The sequence below is a fragment of the Camelina sativa genome, chromosome 1, assembly GCF_000633955.1.
Source record: "Camelina sativa cultivar DH55 chromosome 1, Cs, whole genome shotgun sequence".
NCBI lineage: Eukaryota > Viridiplantae > Streptophyta > Magnoliopsida > Brassicales > Brassicaceae > Camelina > Camelina sativa.
In genome coordinates this window covers 11,586,399-11,601,142 of record NC_025685.1, presented here as the reverse complement: position 1 = coordinate 11,601,142, position 14,744 = coordinate 11,586,399, and the positions used below count along the sequence as shown (strand labels likewise).

The window sequence follows — 14,744 nt, the reverse complement described above, 5'->3', positions numbered from 1 at the left end:
AAAATAACCTCATCGGTGGTTGTTTCGCAATGTCAAGCACCGAGGACGTCGTCTTTAGTCACCATAGAAGAAACCAAGCACCAATTTAATCACTATCCAATAATCATGACATATAACAAGATGAATGCACTTGTAAATTTTCTTGGATTAAAATGGAGAGGAGATGGAAGAAAATGAAGTTCTAATAGTATTGGATGTTATTTAAGCTTACAAATTCAGGTTGTTGAAGCTTTAAGAGCTTCAAATTTGGTTGTTCATGGTTGTTGGAAAATTTATGGCAGTGGTACAATCGTAAGTAAAATAAGAAGATGGGGATATGAATGTAATAAACATTTTCGCAAGAAATTCAAATAAATCAGTAATAATAGCATTTTTGTGAATACAATGAATGGCCAAAAATTTAATAGAAAAAAGTGACAAATATTGGAGAGAAAAAAAAGAGAATCTAACATTGCAATTGACTCAAGTTTGTAGTCTATTTTTGCAAAGTCTCCCAATTTTTAACTAGGAAAAACTTATACCACATATGAATTAAAAAAAACCAGGGGAAATAAAATAGAATTACTTCGGAAATAAAATATACTATGTAAAATAATAAAAAGGTTTCAAAAGGTTTTTAATAATAAGGCCAATAAAACAAATTATTTAGATGATCAGGCCTGGAGGGCTCGTTTTAAAACGCAACGTATTTGGTTGGAGGCAAACGTTTGTCGTTTAGTTGATTTTCAATTGTGACCGTTGGATAACAAAAGATATGAATCTTACGTGGCCTGATAATAGCTGATCGAGTAACCGTAAGGCAGAAGAAAACAAAAAAAAACCCAAACTGATTCAGTTACGGATCTCAAATTTTTTTCTACAAGTTTGATTAAAGAACCCAAACTGAGTCTCTCTAAAGTCTCTCACGCACACACTCTCTCTCTCTCTAAGTCTCTCATCTCTCCCTTGAATGTTTTGGCTTTTTTTGCAGATTGTACTCGAAACCTCTGTTAGATTCTCGAAATTTTTAAGTACAATTGTAGTCTGCGTTTGCGTTTGTGATGTTGTTGTTCTACACGGTAGCCTCTCTCTTCTGTTTTGCACAATTTGCTTGTGTTAATTGCGATTGTAGTCTGCGTTTGCGTTTGTTAGATTGAGAATTTGGGTCTGGAATCATGACTCTAATCTATTGGATATCGATTTTGTACGTTTAAGTTTGGGAATCATGATGACTCTGATCTGCACAATTTTAGATTGACTTATGAGCATAAACGTCCGAATTTTATATATGTGTGTGGGAATGAATAAACAAACCTCTAGCTGACTTAAATCTTGTGTCAGTGATTGTCCAAGGTTTGATAAACGGGGCTAAAAGATGCTGGGATCCATGAATTCAGTGGCCTGATGAAACATATCTCGGAGGTAGTCATATATATACACCAGCTTCGTTTTGGCATCATTCGTTGGTTCAATACTATTTAGTTTTTTGGTTTGGACGTTGCATGAATCTGTTTTGATTGATTGAATGTAGAACCCCTTTGGAGTCACTGGTTTATATATCGAAAGCCAAACTTGACCAAATCTATGAAGCATCTGAGATAATATTGGTTAGTACAAGCTGGGAACATTTTTTCAAAATGTTTTTGTTAGTGAGACTTCTCAAAATGTATTGAAATTTTCCTTTTCTCTTAACATGAGAAAAAAACAGAGAATCAATGGAAAAGAAAGAAGTAACGCAATTGAAGTTAAATCTCTGATGCAATGCTACCTCAAGCATAAAAAGGTGACATATTAATTACCTATGTTCATTATGTTAAGATTGATATAACTTATGTCCCAATAAAGATTAAACATTTTTAAGTCTTGTTTTGATTTTTTTTTCTCCAGAGAATCACATATTTGACTACCTATATTGCTTTGAACACTACTGGTGGAGCAACATGTTCATGGGGACAGCTTCAACATTGGGAGATAGAGCTTCAACATGTTCCTGCAAAAAGAGGGTGGCAAATATAAAAGAAACAATTTCAAAAAACCAAAAATGTAAAGAGAGCAACCTTGGCATAAGACTTTTGATTCCTCTTGTAGAGCAACCTTGGAATTACTTCCTCTCTTTGGGAGTATAAGAACATCTTTTCTTTTCTTTTTTGCTTGATAATGAATTCTGTCTAAGGGTCAGTTGGATGTTTCTTCTCTAATGCGTTGGTTGTTTCTAAGATTCATTTTTGTAACCCACTTAACAAACTCTCGCTGATTTGTGTAGCTATTACCAGGATGCTTGAACATATTTTTTAGTTGGGGAATCATAAGAAAAAAAACTAATTGGTTTAGTATTATTAATTCTGATCAGCCTTGATGATCCGACGGGCCTGATCAATTTTGATTCCCCTCCGAATGTTTGCATAGTGATCAACACTCACCAAGATATTCATACACAACGTTAGACATCCCCCTAAAGATTGACAGTTCAAAGCAATTGTTCCATAACCATAGCAAGACATGGAAGTTATTATAAAATCGGCATCTTCCTCTCTTATTCCAGAGCTCGTCAAGAACGCAAGTATGACTTGTCTTTCATCCCCCTCCATCACAGGATGCGAAATAAAGTAAGATGACAACAAACGATCCTTTACGGGATCCGAGTCCTTCTTCAACGACGGACGTCACAAGTTTTACGCTTAATAAACCTACGTCCTCTCTTAGATAGTAACTCTGTCGGCAATGCACCCGAGAGATGGGACGAGGAAGAAAAACCTCCTCCTCCTCCATGAATGGTTATTTTAGTCGGATCCTCTTCTTTGCACCCCCACCGTTATATACCCCCACCGTTCTATATATGTATATATTAGGGTTTTTTTTTTTTTTTTTTTAACATCTTACTTTACTTTATTAAAATTGAAACAGAGATTACATTGTTAGTCTAGGACATACACATATCTAACAAAGAGATGATTAAAAGTCAAGAAGAAGAAACACAATCGAACAAGTGAAATAAACACTCCTTTTCTTTGTAAGCCTTACACGCTAATAGATTATCAAATCTATTATCTTCCTTATTCGTCTTCTTCCTTACATGATCGTCTTGTTTGGCTATCGTTTTTTTGACGAAACTCCAATAAACTTTGAAACAATCAGTGATTACGATCCATCTGTTACATTGCTTCCCAACAACACATCTCCAACAACGGGAGATAACATCTTTCTTTGTTATAGCTAATGCCCATAAATAATGAAATGATGAACACCATCTTTTGAATCTCGTTCCATGCTGACATCCCCAAGAGCACCCATTGAAATTAACAACTAACGGCTGTCCAAATTCCTTGATTGATAATGAAAACCAAGGTAAAAATTTGCCAAAGTCTATTCGTAAAAGCAAAAACAACCTGATCTCTCGCCACCATATCCTTAAGCAATGTCTCAAACCAGGGCTATGAACCAATGTCTGCATTAATAATTTCTTCCATTCGCTTTCATTGTCAATCCAAGTCCAAATGATACCAGGATCAAATATCCAAATTACATCTCCATACCATTTGGCGGAGGGAAACGACAACTGCCAAAAATGCCACTTCATACTTAGGCCAATGATGTCTAATTGGCTGCAAGAAGGAGATGAAACATGATCGGAGACGAAACGCCGACAACAACACAATTGTGATCGCCGGAAAAACGCTCTACAAGAGAGATGGATGGCTACGAAGAGCCAACCGAAACACATAACTATGGAAGAGAGAGATTTTGGTCTACCCAGCCCGAGAGTCCTTCGACGGTTGTGCCAAAACTGAGGAATCTAGTCCGTCATCAAGGCCTCTGATGGTGGCTCTGCAACGTGACTCTCTTTGGATTTCGGATTTGGCAACGGTTTTAAATAAAAATGGTAACTGTTTGTCCTTGTGACAACAATCACAATGTATATATTAGGTTTATGATAGAGTTAAGGAACATCAAAACATACTAAATTACAAAGTTAATTCCTAAAATTTTGGACAAAATAGCTAAAATATCTGATTTCCTTTTAAACAAAAAATTTAAATGTTTCAATATTACTACTATATCTTTACAATCACTTTTTTTTCCTTTTAAATTAAAAGATTTGAATATTTTAGATTTTAAAAATAGAAATAATACTAATATCTTTCATTCAATGTCGATTTTTTAAATATTATATATTCCAATTTTATGTTTTACACGTACCATAATATTCTCTGTTTTATTAAATTAACATAGTGAGTAAAAACACAAATTGTTTATTTGGTGGGTTAAATTCCTATAATTAACCCAAAATATAATTAATAATTTTAAACACTTAACAAAACAAACAAAATTAACAAATAAACCTAAGTTAGATGTTAAAAAAAACCTAATTTAAAATTGAAAAGTTTTAATTACAAAAAATTGTTTCGCCGTGTAAGGTAGATTCAAATCTAGTGTATTTTTATAATACTTCACCAAAGTTTTTTTTTTAATTTCTTTTTGAAAAACGGTTTGATATTTAAATTGAAAAAAATAAAAATTACAATAGCCCCTGCCGAAGGCTTTAATTTGTTTTAGTTTGTTTCTTTCGAAACCCAAATTAAAAGGGACTAGCCCAATACAAACCAGCACACAAATTAGAATCATTATCAACCCAAAACCAGTTTCTTTTTCTTCTTTGCTGTCGATGTAAGTAACAGTGGAAGAGCGAAGGACAGGCGGATCAATAGGATGAAATTTTCAATAAGTCGGAGCAGTTTGGGGAGTTATGAAGCCTTAATTTATATATTCAAAGTAAAAAACTAAAAATAATACAACTTTTAATGACATAAAAATAATACAACTATTAATTGATTTTAAACTTTAAAGAGTTATACAGAAAAAACAAAACTTTAAAGAGTTATACTATATAATTGAATTTTTAATTATCCCTTAGATGTAGATCAGAAGTTATAACAAGTTTGATGAATGAGATCTCCTGGAAACATTCTCTTTATTGAACGTCAAAGCTCGTAAAATATTGAGAATAGTACTCTCCATGCTTTTAAACTTTTTTTTTTTTTTTGAAAAAATTTGCTTTGTCAAAAACTCAAATAGAATCCAAATATATCTATTAACTAAGTGAAAATACACTAAATTGACCCAAATTTGGGTAAAAATAACTCAATTGACATACGATAGTATCTCATTACTAGATTGACACAATATTTATGCAAAAAGACCAAAAACCCAAAAAAATAATAATTAAGTTTTTTTATTAGTAAAAACGAAAATTTGAAATAAAAAAGAATAAAACAAAAAAAGAAAAGAAAAATATAGTGTATAAAATAATAAGTTAAAATATGATTTTTAAATACTTTTATTTGAAAATATGTTTATAAAAATATTATGTATTAAAATATGATTTTTTGAAAAAAAAATTCGAAAACATGTTTTATAAAACTATAATGAAATAAAATATGATTAAAAATATTATTTAAAAAATATATCTGTGTTGATGTTTAAAATATAATTTTCTTCAAATCTCTAGAAAAAGAATATGATTAAAAATCTGATATATAAAATTATGATTTGTCAAAAAAAGATGTATAAAATATGACTTAAAACATATATCTATGTTAATGTATAAGAATATGATATATATATAGAAAATAGAGAAACAATTAATGATTTTAATGACGAATATGACAACTAATCTAAACAAATTTGGTAACAAACATCAGATTTGATTTTTGGAAGCCAAAAACAAAACTGTTATAACAAAAAACAAATCTGCCATAACATAAAATAAATCTGTTATGACTATAATTACAACCAATAAATCTGTTATCAAACAACATGTTTTTTGAAGCCAAAAACAAAGCTGTCATAACATAAACAAATCTGCCATAAATGGTTTTAATGTAGGTCTCTTTAGCAATTTTAAAAAACTTTTACAAAACTGTTATCAAACGACATATTTTTAGTTAAATTAAAAAATCTGTTGTAATATGAAATAAATCTGTTATCACTAGACGACAAACTAGTAATTATTTTTCATAAAAAAACATGTCACAATACGATAGATTTTTAGCGAAAAAATAAATCTGTAACAACTGTAAAAAATAAATCTGCCACATATTATAACCAATCTGTCATATATTATGAAAGTCTGTAGTGTCTTTATAAATAAGTCTGCCGTTAAAATAAATCTGTCATCCAAAATAAATCTGTCGGATTTGCACAAAAAAATCTGTCGTGCAAAAACAAATCTGTTGTAAATAAACAAATCTGTCACAACTAGTCCGACAGACTTTTGAAATTATTTTTATTTTATTTTTAAAATGCTGGAATTTTTTTAAAGGGTAAATTTGACTTTTTATTTTTTCCTGACAAAGCAAAAAAGGGTATTTTAGACATAAAAATAACTCAACTAACCCTCATATTTTATGAGTTAATTAAGTAATTAATCTCTTAATTTGGGTCAATCTAGTTTTTTTCCCTTTAACTAAAGTAATAAAGTATTAGATCATCTCCAATAGTTTTCTCTATTTTTACCTCTAAAAAAGAATATTCCGTAGAGATTCCTTTTTTTATTTTATTATTAATACCTTTTACTTATAAAAGTTGCAAACTAACCCATTTATTTTAGTATTTGTGAAACTTTCATAAAATTATGATATTATTTAAATTTTTAACATTCATAAATATTATTTAAATATCACATTTATTAAAAGAAATACATTGCATCATATTACTAAACTATTTAAATATATATTTTATTTATTTTGATCATAAATATAAAAGTGTTAAAAGTTCAAAGACCACTTTATAAATAAAAAAGTTCTACTCTATTATAGAGGAAAAAATAGAGATCTCTATTATAGAGGTAGAAATAGAGATGTGATGGAGTAGATTTTACTCTAAAATAGAGTTAAAAAGCAAATATAGAGGTGGGTTGGAGATGCCCTTAGGGATACAATATCCCACATTGGAAGTTAAATAAGATTTTAACTTGTATATATAATATATGGACCTCTTTATTCATTATCAATTGGTTTTAAGTTGCAAGTCTACAATCTTATATAGTATCAAAGCCTAGTCGGCACATACTCAACCAAATCCATAATCGACCCGACCCAATAGCTGGTCCATCGATTCATGCCCGAACATACCAAGATTGATGCCTACAAGTGCCATCATCTCGAGAGGCGTATTAAGGATACAATATCTCACATTAGAATTTGAGTAGGATCTTAAATGGTATATATAAGATATGAACTTCTTCACTCATTGTCAATTGGTTTTAAGTTGGAAGCCTACAATCTTATATAGTATCAAAGCCCAGTCCACACATACTCAACCAAATCCACAATCGACCCGACCCAATAGCTAGCCCGTCGATTCATGCCCAAACATACCGAGATTGATGCCTACAAGTGCCATCAACTCGAGGGGCGTATTAGGGATACAATATCCCACATTGAAAGTTGAGTAAGATCTTTAAGTGGTATATATAAGATATGAGTCTCTCCACTCATTGCCAATTGATTTTAAGTTGGAAGCTCACAATCTAATATGGTATCAGAGTCTGGTCCACACATGCTCAACCCAATCCACAATCAACCCGACCCAATAGTTGGTCCGCCGATTCATACCTGAACATACCGAGATTGATGCTTAGAAGATCCATCATCTCGAGGAGGCGTATTAGGGATACAATATCCCACATTGAAAGTTGAGTATGATCTTAAGTGGTATATATAAGATATGAGCTTCTCCACTCATTGCCAATTGGTTTTAAGTTGGAAACCCACAATCTAATACAAATGAGTCCAATAACAAATCCGTGCGGGCTTTGCCACATGGACCAAAATCGAACAATATCGTACAATTGAGGACTTGACTTGGGCTTGAAAACCCAACAGTAATGTTCACAAAAGTGGTTAATAAAATACAAAAAAAGAGGTGAATGATAAATTTGAAAAGTTTGTTATCCATGTCGTTCACAAAATAGTTTAATAACGGAGTAGAGTGTAGAGAGGCATACTGTTCACCAAGGGAAACAATTTTCACAAAAACATTGTTAATATATATATATATATATATATATATATAACAAAAGATGTTACTTAATAACTACAAAAATGTGAAATCTCACTAGTCAAATTTTATGTTTCGTGTTTCTCTTAAGTAGCACAAAACATTATGAAGAAAAATAAAACATTTTTTTATGTATTTACCATAATTTTAAAGACAATACTATAGTTTTATATTTTATTTGATGTTTTTCATTATAAATTTGTACATTAATTATTGTAAAATATCACAAACTCTTAATTTAAATGTCTAAATAACAAAAAAGTATTTGAGTTATATTTGCCTAAAAAAATAATCGGTATACAAAAAATTAAGCTGGACATAAGCGAATTAGATGAGTTATAATCAAATTAAACAGACATAATTAGATAATCTATGATAGGCGAGGATAGTCATTAATCAAGGCGGAAAGGATGGACCTAATAATTTTACGTGGTGTATTTAATGCTGGGCGGAAATTTTTAAAACACGGGCTAAAGCTAATCCATATAATTCTTCAATTGTACCTACGATGAGTTTGTTTGGCAAAGATTAAAAAGTAAACGAAAACAAATATTGAATGAAGTCAGTGGGTAATTTAGTGTTTCTTTTTCTAGGAAAAACAGTGGGTAATTTAGTTACTACTTAATTGTCGTTAATGAAAAAGAACATTGTAAAAAATAAATAAAAAAACTGAGGTTATAACGGTGTAGAGAGGTTGGGCTCATAACTATCTGTGATCGTCAATAAGAATGATGGTTAGGCTGCATACACTTTACTTTTGATTAACTCAGGAAATTCTGTTCTACTTGCGGTAGCCTCTCCCATCTTGCTGCAACCTGTTCATTTTAAAGCTCAGGAAATGGAATACAACCTCCTTCGAGGCACTGCAGAATAAATTATGGGTGATGCAACTACTTCAAATTCCAACAATGAAGCTTATGAGAAACCCCCAAAGTTGGAGCATCAAGGAGAGCCCATGGATCTTGTAACGCGGGAAACACCACAGTTGGCTCAAAACCAACCTCTAGTGATTCGTGATATTACATCAATCCCTGTTGAAACAAGTGAAAGAGGCACTAAGCGTAAGTCTGCTCGAGCATGTGAAGATGAAGGAGCATCCAATTCTAAAAGAAAACTAGCTGATCATTTTACAGTAAAAGCTTCAGGGGAGGTGGTAACCCTGAAGCCACCAACTCCACCATGAGGATACTACACTGGAATTGTCAGGGTTTGAGGAACCCCCTGACAATTCTATATCTAAAGGATATCAATAGAAAGTATAGAGCTGATATCATGTTCCTCGTAGAGACTAAGAATCAAGACGCATATGTACAACAACTCGGTAAAGACCTCCACTTTTCTCACCAATTTTTGATCTCCCCTAATGGTCTTAGTGGAGGACTAGCTATTTTTAGGCAGAATACGGTAAAATGTGACCTTCTCTCATCTTCGACACTTTACTATACGGATATATATATTACAGATGGGCCAACTACCTTTTGTTTGACATATGTCTATGGGAACCCTGAGAAAAACCAAGACAACTACTATGGAATACAATGAAGAATATGGTAAAGAATGGCACCTACCAAGGCAAGCCTAGGGTGGTATTAGGTGACTTCAACGAGATTGAAAACAATTGGGAAAAACATGGGGGGCCACCAAAACCAGAATGGCAGTTTGTTAACTTCAGGAGAATGTTGAGTGCTTCTGGCCTTCATGAAATTAAAACCTATAGAGGTCCATACACTTGGATCAACAACAAAAGCACAAGTACTGTTAAGTGTAAACTGGATAGAGTGTTGGCTACATCAGACTGGAAAGACAAATTCCCGAAAGCCATAGTGCAACTGTTTGAGTGGGTAGGATCAGATCATAAACCAATGATGCTTCAAACAGAATACAACAAATGGAAGGGCATCAAATTATTTCGGTATGACAACAAGTGGAGGAATAATCAAGAAGTCCACAAGGTTATTCAAAACACATGGAACCAGGAGCGCCAGCAGTTACCACCTCATCAATTCAACGAGGCGCTATTGAGATGTAGGAATAGCCTTTTTTGATGGAAGTCAGAGCAAAACCTCAATTCATATAATAAGATCCATCAATTGCATAATGCCCTTCAAAAGGCGTATGATTTCCATCCTCTTGATTTTAATTATATTACAGAGCTTAAATTGAAGGTTCAACATGAATACAGAATGGAGGAGGAATATTGGTGCACAAAAAGTCGAATACAGTGGATGAAAGCAGGGGATAAAAACAAAAGATATTTTCATGAAAAAACAAAGCAAAGAAGAAGCCATATACCTCCATTCAAAATGCAAATGGTAACATCCACCAAACAGATGAAGAGGTTCAAGAGCTTATTAATTCATATTTCTCTGATATATACTCCTCTTTTGGCAATGAGCATCTTGAAGCCATTCTCCAACATCTCCAACTAAAGGTCTCTCATGAGATGAATCAAAAGATCACTGCATTGGTCACAGAGAGAGAAATTTATGATGCCTTATCAAGCATGAATGTAGATAAAGCGCCAGAGCCTGATGGTTTGAATGTGGGCTTCTAAAAATATCACTAAAATGCTATAAAACTAGGTGGATTAAATTTATTACTCATTTCTTTAACACCAGTTATCTAGACCCGCAGTTAAACCACACTCATATCTGCTTTATTCCAAAGTTGAATCACCCACGCAGGTTAAAGATTTTAGACCGATTAGCTTATGTAATATATCATATAAGCTAATCTCTAAGATCTTGGCAGATAGACTCAAACTTTGGTTGCATGCTTTGATATCTAAATTTCAATATGCCTTCATACCTGGCAGATTAATCACACATAACATCATTATTTCTCATGGGCTGTTGCATTCATTACACAAAAAAAAAAAAAAAATTAAACTCCTTTCATGGCATTGAAGCTAGATATAGCTAAAGCTTATGACAAAGTTGAATGGAGTTACATTGAAGCTATCCAGAAAAAAATTGGGTTTTACAGATAAATGGTGCCATTGGGTCATGAAGTATATCACAACAGTATCCTACTCAGTGCTCATCAATGGCTCCCCGTCAAAAAAGATCATACCACAAAGAAGATTGAGACAAGTTGACCCACTTTCTCCTTACCTTTACTTGTTGTGTACAGAAGGGCTATCATCTCTTATTTCTGAAGCTGTTAAAGCAAAACATATACATGGCTTCAAAGCAAGCAGAAACGGACATCTATATCTCATATGTTATTTGCTGATGATTCTCTTTTTTTTTGTAAAGCTGATGAAGAGGAATGTCACAAAAATCTGGATCTCTTAAGAATTTACGCATCAGCCTCCGGTTAACATGTCATTTCCAGAAGTCGGCTATCCTCTTTGGTAAGACTGTTCATCCAAACAAAATATTAAGAATTCCACTAGAATTACCAAAATTAGAGGCTTTGGGAAATATTTGGAATTTCTAGAGGAAACTAGGAGAGATAAAAGTAATGTGTTCGCCTATATATCTCAGAGAATGCATAATAAGCTGAATGTATTCCAAACTTCTATCACCAGGAGGAAAAGAAGTGTTGATCAAAGTTGTTGCTACTGCTCTACCTACTTATACAATGTCGTGTTTTTTGCTACCTAAAAAATTATTGCTCATCTTTCAGGGCAAATACGAAAGTTTGGTGGTCCGGAGCCAAAGATAAACATAAAATACCTTAGGTTGCATGGAGTAAGTTGACCAGGCTAAAGCAATATGGAGGATTGAGTTTTAAATCCCTCATCAGTTTATTATTGCTTTGTTGGAAAAATAAGCTTGGAGAATGCTCAAAAAACCACAGTCTCTCCTTAGACAAGTCCTCCAAGCAAAGTATTTTTCAAAATCTGAACTGATGGAGGCAAATTTGGGACATCTTCCTAGCCACGCTTGGAGAAGCATTCACCAAGGTATACAACTTATCAAGCAAGGTTTGAAGTGGAGAATAGGGGATGGTAAAACTGTTAGGATATGGAGCGATCAATGGATTGACAATCCCCCTCGCCTAGCCAGGAGTTCACACCAACACCACCAAAATCTCAACTCTCTAAAAGTGGCATACCTCATGAAACCAAAAACATCAAAATGGAGTTCAGAGCGGTTATAGGAGTTAATACATCCAGAAGACATCAAACACATTCATATGATCAGGCCGAGCATCTCTAAGGTACAGACGCTCCAACTTTGATATTTACAAAAAACGGACACTACAGTGTAAGGTCGGGTTACCACCAACTTACAAAAATAATTTCAGAAGTTGATCCATTGGTTAAGAAAGTTTGGAGCTCTTTATGGTCTCTACATGCTCCGCCGAAGATAAAACACCTTTGGTGGTGAGCTCTCTATAAAGCCCTCCTAGTTGCTGAGACACTAATACCAAGACGCATTAAGGTTCCAAGAGATTGCAATCTTTGTGGTTAAGCACTAGAAAATATCAATCACCTTCTCTTCCAGTGCAGAGTAGCAAGAGAAATATGGGAACTTTCACCAATTCCCATTAATCCAGGTCAGTTTGATTCTAATTGCTCTCTCGTTGATTACATTCAAAGGTTGCTTTCTTTTAAAGATGAGGGCTCTCCGAAAGAATATATTTTCCTGTTCATTTGCTGGTGAATATGGAAAGCTCGTAATGATCTTCTCTATGATAACAAAAGATCGGAAATCCCAAATATTATAATTAAAGCCCTTAAGGATCAAAGATCATGGAGGGAGGCTAATAACGATTTAAGGCTTCACGTAGATGCAAACAAGGGGAAAGAAAAGAGTCATGTTTCTGCTAATTGTGTTGGCTTAAGCCAATCCACCTCATTTTACTGTTATACAGATGGATCATGGCTTAACAATGGAAGTAAAGCTGGAATTGGATGGACTCTGCACAATGGTCAAGGCAAATATATTCTAAAGAGATCTTCATCAATTGAACCCATCAGCTCAGCTCTTGAAGTCGAAGCTATTGCAATTAGGGAAGCTCTCCTCCAGATCAAGCGTCTTGACTACCAACCAATTACATTCTATGGAGACTCAAAGGTTATATATACCTATTTGGAAAAAGCTCAAAAACAAGACTGTTGTAACATCCTGTTTTCCTAATTTTAGAAATTGGCCGGTTTGATTTTAGTTCTCCTGGTATAGAGTCGGTTTTGAGAAATCCTAAGAGGGTGTTTATAAGTTTTGGACGCCTCATTCTCCTTTTTGTGGATTGTCGAAACTTAGAGAAAGAGAGAGAGAGCCTTGGTCGATTGTGTTGTCATGTTATTTATGTTGGAACCTGGGTTAGAAACATGTTAGGTTGATGATTTTTATTGGTTTTAATTGATATGGTATTTATATTAAATTGGAGTTGGTTTGGTTTGTCTTCCGCTATACATGTTGATTTGTTGTTGATTTATTATTTGGATTATAATTAAATATTACGGGGTATTTAATTATATTAATATTATTAAAAAAAACGATTGGGTTGTTTCATTTGTCCTTTGGAAGATGTAGCGGAAGTACAATGATACTTAGAGCACATAGCTTTGAGTGATTGCCTCCATGAGTTTAGATTCGTTGGTAGAAATTGTAATGCATTGACTGATGTATTAGCAAAAGAAGCTAGAGTTTAAAATTCTCCCCCGATTATCTCTTGGGTTTGTTAATGATGTACAACTGTTGTATTCATACTCTTAAGTCTTAATAATACAAGTGTTGGCCGACAAAAAAAATAGTAGAATTATCAGTTAAATACAGTATGTAGGGGGCAGAGGCAGACTAGAGTGGCACTAAGTCACATTATGAGCTTATCCCAACTAATTAAGTGTTATAATTTGTAAGGATTTCTGTTTAGTACTTGTTTCGTTGTTACTTGCTTAATTAAGTGATGATATGCATGGTCAAGTTAAATGTGCGAATGTAAAACTGAATTAAAAGCCAAATTTATTTGAGGATAAGAAAGTGTGACTACTTATATTGAATCCCATCTTTAAAAGGTTACACAACAAGAGTAAAATGTTGTGAGATGTTACCACACGATGTTGCTAAAATGCCATGTGATTATATATATATTTGGACAAACGAGTGATTCTATTTGAATGGGGAATACAGAATCCCAAAGTTTAAGAGGTTATAGATATAGACTTTCCCCAAAGTCAGAAGCAAGAACAAAGAAAAATAAAGCATCAAGCAAGAATCCATGATAGCTATGAAACAAGTGCTAAAGAGCAGTTGGAGACATGCATGATCAAGGTTGCAAGATTGGACATCATCAATGAAGTCGAGATATGGCAGATAGGTCACAGTCGAAAGACATTGTGATGTTGGTAGGAAAAACCGAGCCGAAGAGCTCACCGGAGTGAGGAGCACTAGTAGAAGCAGTGCCATGGAGGGTTTCGAGGGGCAAAAGCCCTGGGAGTGGTGGAGGTGTTGCTGGTGGTTTTCTTGAGGGGGTGGTGCTTGAAGTAGTTAGCTAGAAATGTCGAGAGGTGCTTGTTGGTAGAGGGAACTCTAGGACCATAATCACTGTCTCGGTACTTTGGAGTTAGAACTAAAGCGCCAAGGTACTTCAGTAGCTTAGGAGATGAAAGGTTTACAAATGAAGCTAATGCTAGGATACTTAAGCAAAAAGTGTGGAGTCGTAATATAGAAGGTGGATCCTCTCTGCCATGGAAATGGTGATCAACCACACATAATATAAAGACGGTGAGACACTAATATATAAGGCATAGACCT

At 33.7% G+C, this 14,744-nt stretch overlaps 1 protein-coding gene and 2 long non-coding RNA genes across 3 annotated transcripts; 2 read left to right on the top strand and 1 right to left on the bottom strand.

Annotated features, from left to right (window-relative positions):
- LOC109132234 lies at positions 924-1,580 on the top strand. The gene is made up of 3 exons (XR_002037483.1): positions 924-1,058; positions 1,321-1,401; positions 1,511-1,580. It is a non-coding gene; the product is annotated as an uncharacterized LOC109132234 (long non-coding RNA).
- Positions 1,687-2,118, top strand: LOC109132237. The gene is made up of 2 exons (XR_002037492.1): positions 1,687-1,762; positions 1,867-2,118. It is a non-coding gene; the product is annotated as an uncharacterized LOC109132237 (long non-coding RNA).
- On the bottom strand, positions 2,939-6,378 carry LOC104706898. Its single transcript, XM_010423139.1, has 2 exons — positions 6,373-6,378; positions 2,939-3,772 (listed from the first exon to the last, which is right to left on the bottom strand). Exons 1-2 carry the CDS (start codon positions 6,376-6,378, stop codon positions 2,939-2,941), a joined length of 840 nt encoding a protein of 279 aa, XP_010421441.1.